At 45.2% G+C, this 20,091-nt stretch overlaps 2 protein-coding genes across 3 annotated transcripts; both read left to right on the top strand.

Annotated features, from left to right (window-relative positions):
* Positions 1 to 324: 324 nt before the first annotated feature.
* On the top strand, positions 325 to 4,609 carry zgc:193593 (uncharacterized protein LOC564090 homolog). Its single transcript, XM_041954224.1, has 2 exons — positions 325 to 547; positions 1,888 to 4,609. The coding sequence occupies exons 1-2, from the start codon at positions 497 to 499 to the stop codon at positions 2,179 to 2,181; spliced, it is 345 nt and encodes a 114-aa protein (XP_041810158.1). The 5' UTR covers positions 325 to 496; the 3' UTR covers positions 2,182 to 4,609.
* A 1,318-nt stretch (positions 4,610 to 5,927) lies between these two features.
* On the top strand, positions 5,928 to 20,018 carry si:ch211-195o20.7 (cytospin-B). Of its 2 annotated transcripts, XM_041953896.1 has the most exons (12): positions 5,928 to 6,143; positions 6,649 to 6,783; positions 8,528 to 9,139; positions 9,388 to 9,440; positions 15,096 to 15,616; positions 16,015 to 16,111; positions 16,232 to 16,298; positions 17,922 to 17,982; positions 18,374 to 18,470; positions 19,373 to 19,489; positions 19,576 to 19,635; positions 19,738 to 20,018. In XM_041953896.1, exons 2-12 carry the CDS (start codon positions 6,744 to 6,746, stop codon positions 19,825 to 19,827), a joined length of 1,815 nt encoding a protein of 604 aa, XP_041809830.1. In that variant the 5' UTR covers positions 5,928 to 6,143; positions 6,649 to 6,743; the 3' UTR covers positions 19,828 to 20,018. The 2 variants fall into 2 exon arrangements, with proteins under 2 accessions (XP_041809830.1, XP_041809831.1); XM_041953897.1 differs by lacking the exons at positions 5,928 to 6,143; positions 6,649 to 6,783 and adding an exon at positions 7,935 to 8,067.
* Positions 20,019 to 20,091: the final 73 nt, after the last annotated feature.

The following is a 20,091-nucleotide window of genomic DNA, read 5'->3' on the forward strand; positions in this document are numbered from 1 at the left end:
ATTCCACAGTTATGCAATGCATGTAAACCAAAAATATATCAGTCATAGCTTCATTGGTTTTTGATTACTGTACAGTGTGCTTGAAGTCAATAATTTCCACAATAGTAACAATAGCACATATGATTTCAAAGTGATTCAACTAAAAGTCAGTATGCTGTGATATTTAAGCATGACCCAGCCTCCATCCAGCCGTCCTTCTGTTTAGGCCGGCTTCTTTGTTCCTGTGTGCCAGCTCCTGTAATCCCCTTAGACACACCACCTGCAGGCTGGCTGTTATTTAAAGACGGGAGGAGATGTTATAAGGGCTGGCAAGACTGTCCCGCATCAGACAGCAGAGCACAGGTCGAAGTGTCCAAGTACACACCGGGACAGACCCTCCGTCAGTGGGTTTCCCTTCCCGGGAGGCCAGGAGCCCGAGAGAGAGACAGAGCCAAGTGTCACCTGGCTTTTCACTCATTCCTGATTTAACAGGAAGACCAGCGTAGAACGCTCCAAAATGTTTTTCAGACTCCCAAGACTGACTCCAGGCTACATCAGGCTGCTGCAGGTGAGTGTGAGCAGTTTTGACGACTTCAACTGTTATGTAAATTTTAAAATTCACTGAATAAAGTGTGACTTGATTGGATTTTCCTTTATTATAAAGGTTAACAAGATCAAGTAGATACTGTGACCAGCCAGAGAATATTTTCATGTGCTGTGATTTTTACCCTCAAATGCATCGTGACACTAAAGCTGCCTCTGCCACTGGGTTGCAACAACATGAAGTGCTGAGTCATTGGAAGTTGCTTGCTATGATGTTTGCAGAAGTGGATTGCACTTTATTGCAAATTTTCTGCATCAGGGAACTTGTTTTGATTAAAAACCTTTAAAACAAAAAGGCCAAAAGCCCTCTAAATGCCTTGGATTTGAAGTTTGGATTACACCGTGCTTGGCAGACTCTGTTTCTATTGGCCTTCAAGGAGCTGAAGAAAGTGGCAGATGAAATAATGTTGACAGTTCTGAGAGCAGCCAGTGATGTAATGAAGTGTTTGCAAGGCCCTGGTTTTATGGGTACGTACAAAAGTTTATAGACAGAGACGCGCATACAGCAGGTTGGATTCACTGAGCCTTATGCTTCCATTTTGCAGTCGCTTTTTGTCTCAGCAGATGGTGAAATACAGAATTATCATATTACATTATACATCATATTATATACACACCATCCACAGATTTGGGTTTGTTTCAGTCACTATAGGAGGCTTTTTGTTTTAGCTCTTAAAACACAATCACCTTTTTGGTGACATTTACCACAAACAATGGAGAAATCCAAGGCTGTGACAGTCCATTGCATTGTAAATGAAAATGGGAATTGGGTGAGTGAAAGACAGGAATAGCTTCTTAACTGTCTGTGACACAGCTCCATTAGAAACTATGATGTTTCTATTATTTGCTCCTCTGTGCTCTTTATGATTGTCAAGGGCCCACTGAGGAAATTGCCCGTGTCGCAAAATAGACGAGCTTTTTGTTTGTCAAAAGAGACAGACTGCGATTTGGTAAATGAGAGAAGATGAGTTTTTTAATCTCTCCGGGATTGGTGGGAGGGCTAGATGGGGCGGGGGCTGAGGTGAGCATATTGTGGCTCACTCGTGCGATGCAGACAAATGTTTGGAAAAAGGGCTGCAAGGCATGCTCTCCTCCCGTGCTTTACAGGCCTGAAATTGATCCGCGTCCATGCACATACTTTGGACATTAACAAATCATGACCATTTGAGCACTATTTGCCAGAAAGTTGTGTTATTTCTGGACTGCTTTGAGAGCAGCTGATGCAGTTTAATCGTCTCACATAATGCCATGGAAATCCATAACTCCTCTCATCACGTTTCACTCCCCGCTTGTCTCCCCTTTCAGACGCAGGCCTACCATAACGTGTCTGTGACGCCTCCAGCGGAGAAGACCGTGCCCGGCATGGCTATGCTGCTGGGGGCCTTGGGGATCGGGATGTGTGGCTACAGCTCCCGCCAGTTGGCCCTCCACCACCGGCCCTCTGCACGTGTGCTGCAGTTGGTCGGCACACACACTGATGCCAGCACGGCGGGCGCTGCGGCCCATCGGACCCCCTTCCTGGATGTTAGTCGCCGGGCCGGTACCACCCAGGAGATCCCACCTCCCTCCTTTGTGGGCCAGAAAGTTCACTTGAAATAACCTGCGATGCTAAATTGGATATAGATTGGTCAGCATCACAGGTTGAGCTCCAGTAACTACACTTATGCACATCTAAGATTGTAGCTATGCAGGCCCATTGCACCAATGTGGCCCATGTGCTCTCTGATGATGCGCAAGTGTGGATATTTGACTGACCTCAACCTTTATGTTGGCAGGAAGTTGGATGTCTTCTAATGAATTCTGTAACTAGCGCAACACATATAAAAATAGTTTAAACGCTCTTGGATTGTATCAATTAGTCACTAATATTAGAGGCTTTAATTCACTGAGAGGGCACTAAGCAATGTGAATGATTGGATGAGTACGTAATGATGCTGGAACTTCCCAAAGACTGTCGCTGAATGTAGCTTGAAGGAGCAAATGTGTTTAATTTGGAGACATTGTGCATCTTTTTGAGGCATGGCGTGAAAAGCGGCCGATGCTTGGCAGCGCCCTCAGTACGCAGATGGTTGGCAACCCTCTCTGTGCGGCCCCACCGCCGCTCCTTCCCTCCGCAGGCAGACGGCCACGTGTGAGTGCTTGAGCGGCCCATCCCTGCCCATGACTTCAGCTGATTTCCTCTGAGGAGGAGCAGGTGCCATCCATCAACAAGCCTTGGCGTTTGCCGCCGAGGTCTGGCATCGGCTGTCAATCAAGTGACAGTGGCGGAAGACGCGGGCCGGTTTAGTGGCCGCTGCTTCCTGCGTTCAGAAAAGTTAAATTCTCCAAGGGTTTGGTCAGAGCGGCGAAAGAATAGCAGAGTGGCAGGGCTGTATCGTGGGTTGAAAACACACAACAGGAGAACGTTAAGTCGTGTAAACAACACAAACACATTGCTGGATTATGAATCCTAATTTACCGGGCTGGGACGCTGCGGGTGGCAGGCGGGCGAGGCGGAGTGGTGATTCCTCCAGGATAAGCCTGTGTCCTCTGTGGGGATTACTCCAGGTGGAAAATCATTCCTGGCACACGCAGTCATTCACCTAATCTGGTATTAGAGACAAGGGCTCGCGAGAGGCAGACAGTCCCTGTGAATCCAAACTTTGTACCATTCCCCCTGCAGGGTCCACCATTCGTCCCACTGCGATCCATGAATTTATAGATTATGGGATTGGTGTTTCCATTTGTGTTTACACCAAAAATGTAGCAGTGACAAGGGACTTGAGATTTGGCGAGACGCTGAGTGTGGTTGAGAGTGCGTGCTGTGCCTTATGGATAACACAGGGTCATACTGTCTTTATCAAAACTGCATCTTATTTTGAAGTATATTTCAAACATTTTGCGTTTCCGCTATCATGAGTGAGAGATCATTTTTTTTCTCCACCGGCAGGGGACAGGCGGAGGAGAAAGTTCACCAGTATTCTGGAAAGGTTTGAAAAAGGAGGACGGTGACAAAGCAGAGTGTTTCATCACTTAGAGGTCAGCCAGACCTTGTAATCCAGTTTTTCATTGCTCAACAGCCACCCGTGTCTGTCTGCCAAACTGGATCAGCGGCTGGTTGTTGCAGGTTGGGAGTTTTTAGAGCCCCGGTAGTGGCCCTCCCAAGCGCTAGCACATTTGGTCACCGACAAAATGGTCGTAATCCACTCAGCAGAGGGGGCTAATGGTTCCAACTGGCATCAGACACTGAACAGTCGGTGACCTTACTCTGGACAGAGACTGACACCTATAAACAATTTCATAATGGGGTTGTGATGGCCTCAAAACAACAGGATACTCTGTCACACTGTGTGCGCCTGATGAAAAAATAAATGGTACACCTGGGTTATGAAACTTTGTTTTTGCGAACAGCTGATTCAGATATGTAATCAACATGCAAGGTCTGAAAGCACCTGTCATGCTGGCACTGTGCTGCATTTTATGGTCACATTCACGAGTGTGAAGTCAATGTGGGCGGGGGCTGCAGGTTGTGTGATGCTCCTGGCTGGTTTTGATGGATTTTCTCCACGCTGCGGCGGCGCGCAGTGAGCACAGAGCACTGTCGAAACCTATTGATCTAAATCAGAGAGTGAGGGAGAGCTCGTCTCCTCACTGCAGCAAACTTCCTGTTTCACTCAGCACTGTGCAGTTTATGAGAGAGAGCTGCCAAGGCAGTCCACTGACAAAAAGGAATATCTGGAAACATGTTTGCCGGTGGAATAAAATAGTGGGAATGTTTGAAAGCACAGTACTCATCTGTTGTCACATTGCATGCTGCTCATTCATTCCAGTCTGTAAAGGTCTACAAACTCCAGTTCAGCTGCGCCCACTGAGGGACAGATTTGTTCTGTAAGCAATATAATTGATTTTAAATGAAAAGATGTTGGACGAGATCTATGAAATAAAAGCATTTGGCACACATGCTGCTCTATTTTTGTACTTAGTCGCACCTGTGGGTCACATTGTTTTGTACAGCGTTGTGCAATGAAGTTGTGCTTTTTGTACCAAGAAATAAATACGTTTTTAGTCAACGTGCAACTCATGCTGTTTTGCTGTAAGTAGGCTTGAAGAGATTAAACACTGATTTTACAGCTTTGTTACAGATTTTAGACTTCAAACCTTCAGTATAGGTCAAAGGTTTCACCTCATGCGTCATCTTTGTGTTGGTGTGAATCATTTCTCAGCTACACATGGACACAGAAGTTACAAAGAAAATCACAACCTTCATTTCCTTGTCATGAGCTACGGCACATCTTCTAAAACTTTACGATTACTGACATATGAGAATGAGAATATGGCAAAGATGTGCAAGTTTGAACCCCTCTTGAGATCCACATTTACGTTATTCCATTAAATGAATTAAGGTGAGTAAAAACGCTGGTTAAACAGGTTTAGTTCCAGTAGTGAATGTTCAGGAGCCCTGACAGGACCGGTGATCTTCAAACCTCCACCCACCTGTTCACAACTCTGCACACGTTGCAATCACCAATAAATATTTAAGTCTCAAGACCAAAGATAACATGAAGCAATAATTAACTCAAACTTAACAGTAAAATATGGAGAATACAAAGAGACTTGCTCTAACCCCATTTCTTAATGCCACCTGCATTTGACTGATGATTAAAGGCTACTGCTTTATAAGCAGGAAATCATGACGCCTGCTTACATTTTGGGTACAAAATGAGACCATATGCTCGATTGATTATGCTAAAATAGACTATTTTTAAAGGAGTTTGAGCATACAGGCCAGACCAGGTAGAATTCAAATAGTCAAAAGTCAGTCAAGGTTCGTAGTATTATCTAATTAAATATGCAAGTCACAGACTACTAAATGGAAATGAGTTCCATTAACTTTTAGTACTTTTATTTGTGTTATATCATTGATGCCATAGAGTAATCAGACAAGCAAATCAATTTAGGGACAAAATCATGGTACTTTGGTTTAGAGCACTCACAAGTCTAAGCATACTGCAGTCAAACTGTCCGCATCTTAAAATTCATATAATCTGCTGGATGCAAAGACCGAAACACTCAATGTCAAAGATGGAATAAATTGTATCTTGAAAGCAGGTATAAAGTTAAATTAGACTTTTCAGCCTGGAGCTGTCTCGTTCTGTAGGTCAGTGGGTCTTTGGCCTGTGAGAGCCAGCTCATAATAAGTCAAGAGATAAGAGGGGCCCCCACACAACCACAGGTCCCCTCCAGAACAGCCTAACTGTGCCCTCCAGTGGACGCATCAGCGGCCATCGGCGCTGTCGGTCATCGATGTCCAGAGGTTTTTTGTCTTTGTTTTTGTTTTTTTCTATCTTTTCAGTGCGGGTTTGAAATCAGCTCTTATCTTCTTACCGACATGTTTCCAGCTGCAAACTTTTTGCTCGGATGAAAGTTTGCTGTGAGGAAACTGTGTCAGTCCTCTGCTCGGTGAAGGCGCGGCGGAGCTGCGCGCTCGGCTGAGCAGCGCCGAGGGAAGCAAAGCGCGGAGAGGCAGAGTTCAGCAAAGTCACGACTAAAGGACCGGGGGATTCATTTGTCCGCCTTTAAGGGTTTGTATCCATTTTTCACTGCTCTTCAAATCAAATATGTGGGTTCAAACGTGCCGAGCGACCAGTTAAGCGACTTTTCTCAACACGTTTTCAAACTCTTGTAGGCGCGCTGAATTCGGGTTTGTGTGTAAAAGTTTGGATTGCGCGTTAAAGCCCGCGGCGTTAAACAAAGTGATGGTTTAGTCGAGCTGGAGTTGGGGTTCTCATTTCTCGTGTATACAGCTGATTCTCATCATATGCATTTACTGTAAGCCTGACATACCGTCGGCTTTGTTTGTCACATGCGGTCACAGTGAAGCGTCCTGTTCCTCTTCCCTGCGATCAAGTCGGATTGTGCAAACAGGCTGATCTTCTCCAAACGTCTCCTCCAGCCGACCATTAACTTGAAGGCACTCAAGGTTTCTTGCACGGAGCCGCGGTCACTGAATTATTTCTCAGCTGGATAACAGTGCATGACTTCATCCATCAACTCACTGGATGTCCTGGTGTGGGTGTGTGTGTGTAGGTCACCTCCACAGGGCCACTTTTGTGTGGCTTGAGTGAAAGAGCAGCAAGCACCTGCAGGGCCCCCATCAGCGGCCCGAACCCCATTACTGCAGTATGGGCAACTTTTCCAGCAAGGACGGCCATGCACCCACAGGTAGGTCAAAACACAAACACACACACACACTTACAAGCCTGAAATTTTAAAACCATCTGTGGTCAAACACCTTCTCTTAAATCTCCTCTGTTCAGTCTCTGTGATCAGAAATGGACTTTAAATATTTGGTAGCACACACACACACACCTGGCGATGTGTTTGTGTGTGCGTTGGCCTCCATGTTTTCAGAGCCAAGCCACCACACCTTCAGGCTCTGAGAGGTGTAGCAGAAGGAGGGTGGCGCAGGGAAAAGAAGAGAAACGCAGGAAGAGCGAGGATGCTGAAGACTGTATGAAAAAAGGGGTGGATAAGGGGTAATCAGGAAATTGGAGGCAACAAAAGGAGAGGCAAGCGGAAAGCCTGTGCATATGTATGTGTGTGTGTGTGTGTGTGTGTGTGCGCGCTGAGCGGCAGCAGGAATCTTGGCAGCCCTCCTGTGTGTTGCTCAGTGAGTGGTCATTCTCCTCTCGTCCCTATGTGATTCGTTCTGGCCTCGCGGGGCCAGCTGTGATGAATCGGCAGAATTCCCCGGCTCAGCACAAGGGCAGCGGATTAATCATAGGAAGCCTAATGCTATCTGACACACACAGAGACCTCAGTGGATGCACACACACACACACACACACACACACACACACACACACCCTCCCATTCAGTCAATCTGCCACCCGTGCGCATGGTTGGACGAGCACATTAAGGTTTGGAATGAAGAAATAAAAAGCAGGGGTGGCATGAGAAAGTTATTAGACAATCCCGTCATTCCTTCTCAATGATCTGGCCTTACAGCAGGTGGTGTATGACTGCAAATGTTCGACTGCTGCTCTTACATCATTTGTGAAAAAAAAACACACATTCATGCTGCTAGCAGCGAGGCTTTTGTCCAAACAAGGCAAAGGAAGAAAGAAAAGAAGGGAGACATGATGCCCAGTCGTTCCCGTCGTTTCTTCAGTTATTATTGGTGGCGGGCTGTTATGGGCGAGGAACTTTGAGCCAAAAAGCTAAATTCACTTGTGTTATTGTGACTGTGACGAGTTTGGAAAGTTATGTGGCCGACTGCTGCAGAATTGGTCTATGTGTGGGGAACATTTGTCCTCTGTGTTCTGTGCGACTTCCTGAATTTGGAGAATGAGTGTCGCAGCAGCATTGTGGATGAGAAGTCCGAGAGGAATGTCTATTAAAGCGTTCATCTTCAGGGGCATGGCCTGGATGTCTGCTGGCTAATGAGGGACTCGCTGCTTCGGTCACCTCAGTGAATGGTGTTTTCACTGTCAGCATGCCGGACTGGTGACTACTAATCTGTTTTTTTTCCTTCATTCTGTCCACGATTGAGCTGTTAGGTCACTTCTTTCAATGTGTTGTGCTGTAGCTCTCATTTCATAATGCCTCTCCACTCAAAATTACTTCATGGTTGCTTCACTCAGATGTCTGACCTTCAGTTTTGAGTATTGAGTTTTGCAGTATGATGTATGTGCAGAGTTTTAACGCTATAAGTCTGTTTTCACATTCATCTGATGAAGAGGTTGAAGTTTAAGATTTGAAGGACTTTGTCAACTGGCCAGTCCAGTATGCATCTGACACAAGTGTGTTGCCGAAATTTAAAACCTCCAGCCCACATCTGTAAAGAACGACACATCTTGTGTATAGTTGATCAGATTTTGGATTGAGAAATGTCTGCATATTCATATATTTTGGATATTTCAGTGAGGGAGAACGAGCAATATTCACACGTTTTTTTTTCCTCTAGGGGTCCATGGGGACAGTTTCCACACCCCTCCTGCTTCTCCACAGGGTGATGGGCCTCCTTTCATGGTCGGTGTCCCCCAGCTCCTTCACCCTACCTCACCTCAGCCTTCCTCTGCAGCCCCAGCTTCATCTCCACCTCCAGTCCCACTCCTCACATCCAGTGGGAAGAAAGCACAGTCCAGCAGCAGCCCTACCGCTTCCAGTCCCCCTCCTAACTGGAGGCCTCATCCACCGGTGAGCTCAAACAGCTCCAGTGTCGGCCCTGGAGTTAGCTTGGTGCACAACAAGCCAGGAAGTACTGCAGCTAAAGGACAAGTTGCTTTGGGGAGGAATGGGGGTCCTCCTACCTCCGTCCATCGGACTGTGGTCTCTGAGGTGCAGCCTGTGGCCAGCAGCCCTACAAAGAGCCCCTCTTCCCTGGGTGGTGCCTCACCTGTGGCGAGCAGTTCTTCGGAGCAGACCTGGAGCGAAAGGGACAGTGGCCTGAGCCAGTCTTTACTGCCTGGTCATGAAGCTGGGGACAGCCAGGACGAAGAGCTGGAGAAGCTGCTGGAGGAGTGTAGGACAACACTGGGTATCACTGCCAGTCAGGACAGGACCACAAACACAGCAGGCAAGAGTCATATATCTGTCATAGCACTAGTATTTCATTTTTTCATTACATTTTTACCTAAATGTACTTCATATACTGCTGATAAACAGTACCCATGCGCGCAGAATTTTTCTTTGATCACTACAACTTTTCATTTCATTGTGGGCCTAACGTTTCCTGCTTTGAGAAGGGCAAATCTATTTCCTTGACATTTTTTCGTATTTGATATGCATCTGATGTCTTCTGACATTTCTGTATCTTTCCCTCAGAGATACTGAAGCATCTACTGACAGAAGTGAAGAGTTTGAAGAGCACTCTGCAGGTGAGATGTGCCAGAAAGGTTGTTTGCCTTTAAATATATTCTGGCTGGCTTCTTCTTCTCCACTTTTTCGCTGCATGCTCAGTGTGATGCTAATGGTACCCATACCTTCCCTGAACAGTGATTGTACAGTCATAGCTCAGCAATTGTAAGTAGGCCCGGTATGCTTGTCCAGTTTTGGATTTCTCTACGTGTGCATGGAGCTGTTTAAAAGCGGTTTGAAATGTGTTTTTTTTTTCTAGCCATTCCAAAAGCAGAAATACAAGAGCAGAAATGTAAGGCATGGGCTAAACTGTGTGTTTATCTGCTAACGTGAGCATGTCCAGTTAACTAAGCATTACTTTGTGGGGTAACAGGTTTGGTGTTTTTTTTCTTGTAGCAGTTAAAGTAAAACATACTTTTTGAAAATGCATCAACATTCATACAGGGTTATGTTAAAATTAAATACATCTCTACCTTTCCAGATGCTTCATTAGCTCTACATTGCTATATAAGAACATTTTTTTGCCTGGGACATGTAGCTTTAGCCTCAGTCTTGTAGCACAAAATTTATGTAGCCACTGAGTGCATATTTAGGACTTTTAAGAGGAGACCATTTACGAGGTTATCATTTTAAAACGAGTGAGCTGGGAACATTCAAAGTTAGCAAGAGACAACATTTTCAACAAACTCATGGAGGTAACGTTAGCTTGTTCTGCTAGATGACACAGCTGATAAAATCGGCTAACGACAGCAACCATTTCAGCCAGCAAAATCTAGAAAATGCTACAAATTAGTAGCCAGCTTCTGTCTACGCCTGTCTGAAATGAAGGATATTGTTTTAAAAATGACTATGATTTGAGGGGTAACTGCATGTGTGCTGTGCAAAAGCGGCACATTTGATGGACATGCTAATGGCAGCCAAAAGGGGTCGGGCTTAATGAATGGTCAATTATGGACCACACTAACAGAGAAAGTGCCTCAGTCTTCTAAACCTTGTAGATGTGGAGTACTCATGTCTAAGTTTGCCTTTCACTTCCCTCTAAAATGCACCATTTTTCCCATCTTTAGTCCCTGTTTATACACATTAAAAACATTTTTTTTTTGCAAACACACTTGAAAGACTAAAGTGGATAAGTATAGCAAAGTAAACAGGAATTCACGCAGTCCAATTATACATAAGTCAGAGTGGTGCTTGTGACCTTTCGTCCAGGAGATAACACCAAAACACACCCTGTCACCCTCCACCGTCCCCTCCTGTCACAATAGACCTCGGGACGGGTCCCGCTGGGAGCTGCAGCTTTGCTAATTAAACGCTTCCTGTCCTCTGCTTGTCCTGAGAGGCTCAAAAGAAGGAAATCATTGACATCATCTTCTGTCCAACTTTCTTGTAGCTCATACAGTTGATCAGAGATAGTTGCATATGGTTGTGGCTCCTTTTGAAAAGAGAACAAAAATCTTGAACGTTAGCGGGACACCTATTGCCTTCATTGTTACAGATGTTATTTTAAAGAAAATAACAATTAAAGCTTCCATCACGCACATTGACTTATCTTCCTTGGACTCCAGCAAAGGATACTTGTCCAGTAGGGACCTGCCAGCTGTTTTGGACTGACCCATTATTAGGTTCCAAACCCAAAGTGGAATAAACCATACACAGGAATAAAGATTCTCCAAGCATTCTTCAGTCCTATTGCTGAGGCGTTCCATGCTCTTATGAGAATGGTGATATGCTGCGGTAATTTCCTGTCAGTCGTTGGTTCCAGTTCCTGACCCTCCCTTATGAGGATTGTAGCCAGAGGGTCCCAGCTTCCTTTAGATCTGCCACAGATTACAACAGCTGGAGTATGACCTGCAGTACGCCTCCCTAGACCCATCTCCTCTCTCCTTTTGTTCCCCCTGTGACTGTGCTCTCTTCTATTATTCATTTATTTTACCATTTATTAGAATCAGAATTATTTTTCAGTATATTTCGTTATTAAGGTGCAAACAAGTCTACGCCAGCTCTTCTACCCCACACTTCCTTGGTGTCAGCTCTTTCTCTACTTGATATTCAATCTGTGCACCCTCCTGCCTTTCCTTCCTCTCTCCTCTACATTCCCAGGGACCTGGAAATTTAGTGTTAGGGTCTTGCGCAAGCCTTGCACAGGCCAGCTAAACCTCAGAGAGACTGTGGTATAGCACTGAGGGGTAGCCGTGTATTAGAAGTCAGCGGCAATCCAACGCTGTGTTTACATGGGCCCTCGATAGGGCAATATAAGCTAGCAAAGCTCGACTTTATGAAGCCTCTCAGTCTGCTCTGCTGTCCTGGGAGCCTTTTTGTGGAGAGCCAGGGAAGGGGAGTGCAGTGCAGAGGAGGGGGTTCACATTCGGCTGTTCAGGAGACAAAACTTGTTTTGTTTTGTGCTGTGTGGTGAGGTGGGGTGGTGGTGGGCTGGCTGCAGCTCGCAGTGACTGACTGGCCATGTGTTTTTGTGTGTGTGCTGCACGTGAGACAGAAGGCTCACGAACACATCCAGATGCATTGAAAGTCTTGGCTGGTGCAATAGGTTTTTAGCTTCATAGGGAAACCTCCCTCCTCTTCCCTCGCTGTGCCTCTCTCCCTTTTCTTCATTCTTTCTCCATCAGAGGGCTGACCGCTGCTCCCTGAGCACAAGAACTCAAAACAATTACCCTCCAACTTTTGCTGCAATGCTCCTCTCTATCTCATCCCTCCCTTCCCCTCTCTGTCTTCTCCCCACCCCTCCTCTGCCTCGCTTCCTCACCTCCTAGCCTGTTCTTTCACTTCCACGCATCTTTTCTTCTGACCCAAATTGCTTAAAACTTTTTTCTTTGGCTCTGACCTCTTGTTTTTTGACCTTTTTCTCCATGTAGTTTAAGTAGCCATTATCCTTCCAGTCACATTCTGTCAGCTAAGCCTTTCCTCCACGCCTCTTCAAACGTCTTCATCCTTGTGGTTGCAAAGCCTCCTCTTTTTCTCTGCCTATCCACAGTCATAATCTATTTCTTAAAGTGAATTCTGAAAAGAAAACTCATGATTACCCAATGTGCAGTGAACTAGAAAGCATGTTATCCGATGTACCATCTGTCTGTGCTTATGTGCACCACCAGTGTTCAATTGTCTCAACCAACAAAAATGAAAACACTCCATTCATGGCTGGGTAGCGGGTGTGTGTGTGGGTGGCTGGTCAGATTTGTGTTCCCTCCCTCCTGGAGATTTAGTGGATCTCAAAGCCCTGCTTTGGAATCAGTTCCAGGTGAATGATGCTGGAGATTTCCAGGAATGATCTCCAGGTTCCTTCTGCTCCATTGTCTCTTCGCTGGGCTACTCCACCAACCCAGACTCAAACAAGGCCCTTTATCTGGAGGCCACGGAGGCTGTTCACATGTAGAACGAAGATTTATTGTATTTGGGAAGGTTGGAGGAGGGGGCTTGTGTGCATGCTGTGTCGAATTGGCAATGCAGAGTAAATGGCAGTAACACGGGACTCGTTTCCCTTGATGTCTGTGGACATTTAGATATGCAACTTGTTGGCTCTACCAAGTCATTTTCATGTGCCAGTCGGAGGGTAGTTGGCCGTTTTGTGCATTTATCTGACTGCTGAAGAGGGAATGAAATGTCTCTTAATAGGTGTAACGGTGTATTCAGCCACTTTTTTAAAAACACACCGCATGCTGCGGAAAGCTGGAGAGAGGAACCATTACGTTGGGATGTTTCCCCAAGTATGTATTAGAAAGACTGGGTGTGGAGGTGAACCAAGGACGGATGGTTGGACACACACACACACACACACACAAAATTTACAAGTGTGCTGGAGCCTTCCAGGAACTGTAAGGAACTCAGATGTGCATCAACAGTAGAGACAAGTGTATCTCTGTGCCTGTGAATGCTGGATACCACATCTGGTCGTGCAGTGGGGCACTAGGTCAGCTCTTGAGGGAGTACAAACGTGTGTTTGTGTGTGTGTGTGTGTGTGTGTGTGTGTGTGTGTGTGTGTGTGTGTCTTAAGACTGACAGTCCACACCCTTATCTCAGTGTGACTGAGGAGTGCCCCTTCCTGTTTCCTTACATAGACACGCTCCAGTTGGAGTGTCCACATCCAGATAACTAAGACTCTCTGCAGACAAGATCCGAGTGGGTATTTGAGCAGTACTCAGTCTAAACGTTTCCCAACAGAGATCTATCCTATTATACATTTGACACATGTTGCCAGGCAGAGTGTGCAACCTACCCTGGATGTGTAGATCTGTGTGGTTTGGTGATGAGGTAAAACAATAAATGAGGTATATGTGTGTGAGAGAATAGAAGGGAATATGATATGTGTGGGTGTGTGTGTGTGTGTGTGTGTGTGTGTGTATCCAGTGTAATCGGGTCCAGCTGTGATCTTGAGTCACTGGTCAGAAGAGGGGAGCGACTTGGCTCAGCTATCCACTCCTCCTCCACATCTTCATCCATTCTTCATCTACTATAATTACCAAGCTTTCCAGCCCCTCCACCCCTCAGCGCTCCCTCACATCTCTCTGGCTCATGTTGCTCCACAGGCAGTTTTAAAGTCTGTGCATGATTTCAGCCTCATCTATTGTCCTTCCTCTCTCCTTCTTTCTCATTCCCTCTCTCCTTTTGTGATGATTTTTTTTTTGTTGTTTTTTTTAATGGTCTGGTATCATTTACTGCAGTGTTTACTAATGAAGCTAGTCATTGGTTCGGATTGCGTCTTTTCATGTCTGGGGCAGTGTTTGTGCATGTTCGAGCTAATGACACTCATGATGAATGAAACCTGGAAACGTTTTCTTCATCACTCATCCTAAAAGATATGAAACTGAGTCTGTCACAGAGCCATTTAAGACACAGGAGGCAGTTTCACAATGCTCCTAGAGTGTTGCTTAAATCTGTTTTTTCCGTCTGTGTCCAGACTTGTTTGGGGCGTTTTTTATGTTTTGTTTTTTTCTTTTTTGTAATTGAGCTCATATTCTCATTTAGTTGATGTTAGATGACATGAGTGAAACACTCTGAGCAAAACCTTTTGGCTCACAATTCAGTTCTGCCCCATTAGAGTTGACTCCCCTCGCCTCTGCTTGCTGAGGCTTGCTGTTCAGCTCAGTTCAACTCTCCTAATGAAGGCCAAATGGATATTTGATTCGTTCACTTGATTGTAGTCATTGTCTGCTGAGGGTTCACTTTGTTTTTGGCAGTCATAGCCAGTGTGGGTTCAAAAATGGCAGTTTTAGAGAATTATTTGCAGTAGAATAATGTTTATCAAAGTGTAGCAGCGTGACTTGCCTGTTCATAGAGTGATGAAAACTCAAGCTGCTTGTATAATTGATCTGGGGCCAGAGGTAAATTTGAATAGGAGAAAATGCATTTCAGGGGGTTTGAAATAGGGAATTTTTGTCACTTACACTAGCAGCTCAGCACGAATTGTCCTAATGTTGGTGATCCTTTAATTTTTCATCTAGCACCAACATCAGTTTGTGACCAAATGCCCACCAAACAATCAGCCTCACATTTGTACAGAAGAGCCACCATGGGTTGATGTGTCAAGGCTAATTGTGTGCCACCATCTGTCTTATCTCTTAAGAAATGGAGGACACCACATATATCAGTCTGTGCTCACATAAAGCATCATCACTCAGTCAAAAGTGTCCTTCACATAAACACCCCTTTTGTTGCCCCTTCAGACGGAGCGTGGGGAATGGCTGCAGTTCCAGGCCGACCTGCAGGTGGCGGTGGCGGTGGCAGACCGCCTGAGAGCCGAGGCAGAAGAAGAGCTGACTGCGCTCCGAACGGCGCACAAGGATGTGGAGAGGGAGCTGGTCGCGGCCCAGCAGAGGCAGAAGGAGGCTGACATGCACCTGGTCACCCTGAGAGGGGAGTTAAAGGAGAGCAGGCAGAGACTGGCTGCCTTCACACAGGTTCCGTGTCAGGAACCAGAGAGGCCACACGGAGAACCCAACAACAGCTCTGAAGGCAAAGAAGGAGCCCAGAGGGGCAGGGAGAGGGGCGTGCACAGGTTGGGGCGGGAAGCGAGGGAAAGCAGGAGTCACAATGAGTTCACGAAGAATGTTGCGAGCGAGGAGGCCAGAACGGACTGCAAAGGTGTGACCAAGCGTTACCTGAGAAATGTGACCAATGAGGACAGGAGCGGAGAGGAGGTGCGATCCAGCGAGACACGGAGGGTGGTAACCACGGAGAGGTCAAGGTGAGATAAACTGTTCGACCCTGTGCTTTTTGGGTGAATATACACAAACAAATAGCATTTCTGCAGCTCATTAGTGAATCATCATTTTGTGTAGATGACGCTTTAAAGTGTTCAGATATTTCACAGCAGTCTGTGTTTTGTCTCTCACATTTTTGGCCCGTGATGTAGCAGTCACAAATGGATACCAATCACCAAATTTGGTCAGATTGTGGTTTCTTTTTTTTTTTTTGCGTTGCACTCAACCCACAGGCCTTCACAGGGCCACTTGAGGACAGCTTGAAGCACTTAATCTATAGCTGTTACAAAGTGGAACAGCTGTTGCAGAAAAAAATGCTGTGAAAAACAGTGGGTTCGTTTCATCGGGTCTGTTCTCCTCACTCTGCACTGTAATGTTGCAGAAGCCTGTCCAGACTGCCTTCTTCCTCAGACTCCCCCGCCATGCAGAATGGAACTTCCCAGTCCAATACTACTTTAACACTCGGCCCTACGAACAAGGTGAGACATGTTATCTTGATGAAGATCCTTCATTAGGGTTTGGCTTACACACTTAATCCGTGGTTTGCTGTTCATGTGACAATTTTCACGAAATTTGAATGAATCTTGTTTGTTTTGAAGAACTTGGGGCAACTACGAGGCCAAAGAAGTCTGGATTGGCAGGACGGCAGGCCAAGCACTGACACAGGTGTGTGTATGTGTGTACTAAACGCTTGTATACATTGTGTCACAGTATGCCTGTGTTTGTGGTATAGCTGCTTTTTCACTTTACCGCTTTTGTCCTAAAAATGTTAAAGGTACCCTGTGGAGTTTTTGACCACCAGCCACGCTATGGAGAAATGTTTTTACAAGTGGGTCGCCGCTTTGCGTGTATTTACATGTGCACGAGGACGCGCAAGGGTGATAATTGATGGCGGTTTTGTGGCAGGAAATCTAGCAGCGTGCCACCAAAGACAGTGAAGAAGAAGGCTGCTAGCAAGTAGCAAATGTAAACAATGTGGAGGTGAAAACATTAAAAAAAATCTCTCTACAAATGTTGCACGAGGAAGAAAATGCATTCAGCATGTTTGTTAGACCTCAAGGACACACACAATGCCTTTCGGTAAGAAACGCTGAATGTTAACATGACATTTGTTTGTTTACAAGAAAACTTCACAGGGCACCTTTAAATCAGCATTTTCATATAAACAATGGCTCAAATGGTTCTGCATAATTACAGCTCACAGGTAGTTGTTACCCAGCTCTGTAGTCAAGGGCGTAGCTTTGGTTTTAACTGTGGTTGAATTTTAGCTTTTGTCGAATGGCTAATATGAACAATGTGTGTGTGTGTGCTCTTTTATTCTCTTTTTCTTCAAGATGCACACAACTCACACAGATAGCTTCACTCGGCAAAATGTTTGCTTCATTCAGTATGTATTTGCTGATATAACTAGCAGGATGATACAGACTACAATGAGTAATTAAAACGTTAGATGTGATTGATATTCAGAAGATATGTTACATGAAAAACAGATGTAAAATAACCTGATGGTAATTGCAGCATGTGCGCTAGCTGTTACTCAGGTAATGTGTTGATCTCACCTGAGGCTCTGTACCTCTGTCCTCTCTTTCAGTTTGCATTGCTCCTTCAGTAGTTTACAACTCGAACATTTCCTGCAGATAATAGAAGGATGCATCAGGCAGAGCCACATTAATGGCTCGGGGCAGGGCAGGTGTCCCTCACGTCTCGCACTTTTTGCAGAAGACGCACGAACATGGCAACTCTGCTAAGAGCTTACCGGTTACACAATGTGGAGATAATAAGCTTGTTTGAGATGTAAGGTAAAAGCTATTGTTGGGTACAATTTAGCGGCGCCTTGACATTGATCAGAACACGCCCCTACTGTCCATACTGAAATCTACGCCCTCGTCTGCACGTCCCCTCAATTCAGAGCATTTTAGCGTCTTTCAGCTCAGTGTTTCCTAAATATCCCAGCACAGTGGGATATTTAGCTGCTAAAGAGTTGCTTATTTTTCTCAGCGGTTGGAGACCAAAACAGAGCTTGGACGAGAGTGAATACTGGAAACTCGAGTCCAAATGAAGGCTAATGTCTCTTTACATCTGCAGGACATGTACATGGGCAATTGTTTGCTAACTAATATGCTCCTTCATACAGTGGTCAAAAATCAATTAATGCCCCTTCAAAGATGTGACAGCTCATGTTAGCATGATTACGTGTGGCGGAGCTCAACCTCTCTCCTTCCACCACGACCTGACGTGTTCAGGATGACAGCATGCTGTTGGGTTAAGTATGATTGCTTCTCTTTCCAGGAAAACGTGAGGAGTCTCTAAACAAGTACAACTCTGCCCTCACTGAGCTGCCTCCCATTAAGTGAGTCTACACGTACGCACACACACACACACACACACACACACACACACACACACACACACACACACACAAGACTGACCATTGTGTCCAAGAGACCTGCTCAATTGCTCCAGTACATCCTGTGTAAATCTAATTACCCACTTTGACCCGAGTACATTTATCTGGCAAACTCATGAAGCTGGATCGGACTGGAGCCAAAACACCTCTCTTACTTGAATCAATGTGTTAATTAGTGTTTCTTTTCAATAACAGAGTCTGCTGTGTGTCAAGATTTTTTATCTGTGTATATATATATATAAAGCCACAAAAGCCCAGCTGATAACAGCAACTCTTGCAGTGTTTAAATGAAAAGATTTGAAGCCCTCAGCAGTTTGTATCTTGTTGTTGTCAGGTCCCAGGATGGTTTCAACCTGCTGCTGCGGCGCCACAGAGGCTCCAAGAGAAACTCGCTGCTCCGCTGGTGTCAGAGCCGAACACAAGGCTACAAGGTTTAGTTTGCATGTCTTTCTGTGCTAGCTGATATTTTTATATACATTTACACTGCTCTTAAAAGGCTAAACCATCATTAATAGAAGTAAGGCATTTTCCCAAGCAACAGCTAATGTATTGAAGATAATATTTGACAGCTTTAGCTTAGTGTGGTTAAGTCAGGTTGGACTAATTGTCAGAAGGACTTAAGGAGTTATTGAAGTTACTGACTCGGTGCAGCCATAAGTGCCAATGGAAAAGCCCCATGAAATGACGGCAGCAGTGCAGGGAACCAACACTTGGCAACAAGATGATTGATTAATGTGAATGAGGGGATGGCCTTTGGTCAGCTGATTGGAAAAACCTAAACAAACAGTGAAAGCTCAATATTTTCTTTCATGTTCACTTCATTTTGTATCATGTATTGTGGATTATATACATACTGTACAGTATGTATATTAGTATACAGTAACAGTATTTAGGCACTGTGATCAGGATTATTTTGTATGCTGATCTGATCCTGAGAACCACAGGAAAAGTTGGCAGACATGAAGCAGTGTCTTGTTGCTTTAGATTTCCTCACTATCAAGTCAAAATTCCGGTTTTGTGTCTTGAATTTGGGCGATTTTTGGGTTATAAACCTCAGTAGGGCTTTTTCACAGCATTCTGACTTGTCACTGTCGGAAAAGCACAGGCAGTTGCTAATGAAATTTTCAATGGCTGTGCTCTCTTCAGGTGTCCCATTAAGCCGTGACAGTAAGCCAGCATACACTGTACTATAGCAGGACGCTTAAACTGAAGCAGCTAAATGGAATTCAGCCATTCTGTGAAAAATGGCTGCTTCAAGTAGTTCTCCCGCTGGAGTTTCAAATGGCTTTTACAGTTTAACCTGTAATCTTTTCTGTCTTTTCTCCACGTGCAGAATATTGACATCACCAACTTCAGCAGCAGCTGGGCCGATGGTCTCGCCTTCTGTGCTGTCTACCACACCTACCTCCCCTCGCACATCCCTTACAGCATGCTTACCCCAGAGAACAAGGTAGAAACTGTCCGTGGTGTCTGCTAAATGAGTCAGACTGAGTGATTTGTGATGTTCAACTTATCAATTTGTATTTGTCTTTGTAGAGGGAGAATCTCAGCCTGGCATTCAAAACTGGAGAAAGTGTTGGGATTGCACAAACCCTGGTAAGCCTTGGTGTCTTTTGTAAAAAAAAAAACAAAGCCTCATCTGACTTCTCTATGACAGATTGGTTGATTTTGAGCGTATTTGAAATGTTTGCTCCACAGACGGTAGAGGAGATGCTGAGAGCAGGCGGTCCTGACTGGCAAAGGGTCCTGAGCTACATGGAGAGCATCTATCGTCACTTTGAGATGTGACTGTTGGAGGTACTGACAGACATCCCACCATAGTGGATCCTTAAGGACCCCTCAAAGAAAACTATATAAGTTGTTTATAATGATGGCTGCCTGAATACTTTACTATACCTTTGTTGTCTGGAAACTGGAGAAACTGATGTTCTTCTGCTAGCAAAAAAAAAAAAGGCATTCAAAGCTGCAGTTTGCAACTTCCTGACATCAACATATTTGTTTTTGCTTGCGTTAAAATGCAGGATATCTTAGAATCAACGATAAATTTGAGGG

This window comes from Chelmon rostratus, chromosome 15 (assembly GCF_017976325.1).
Source record: "Chelmon rostratus isolate fCheRos1 chromosome 15, fCheRos1.pri, whole genome shotgun sequence".
Classification (NCBI taxonomy): Eukaryota; Metazoa; Chordata; class Actinopteri; order Chaetodontiformes; family Chaetodontidae; genus Chelmon; species Chelmon rostratus.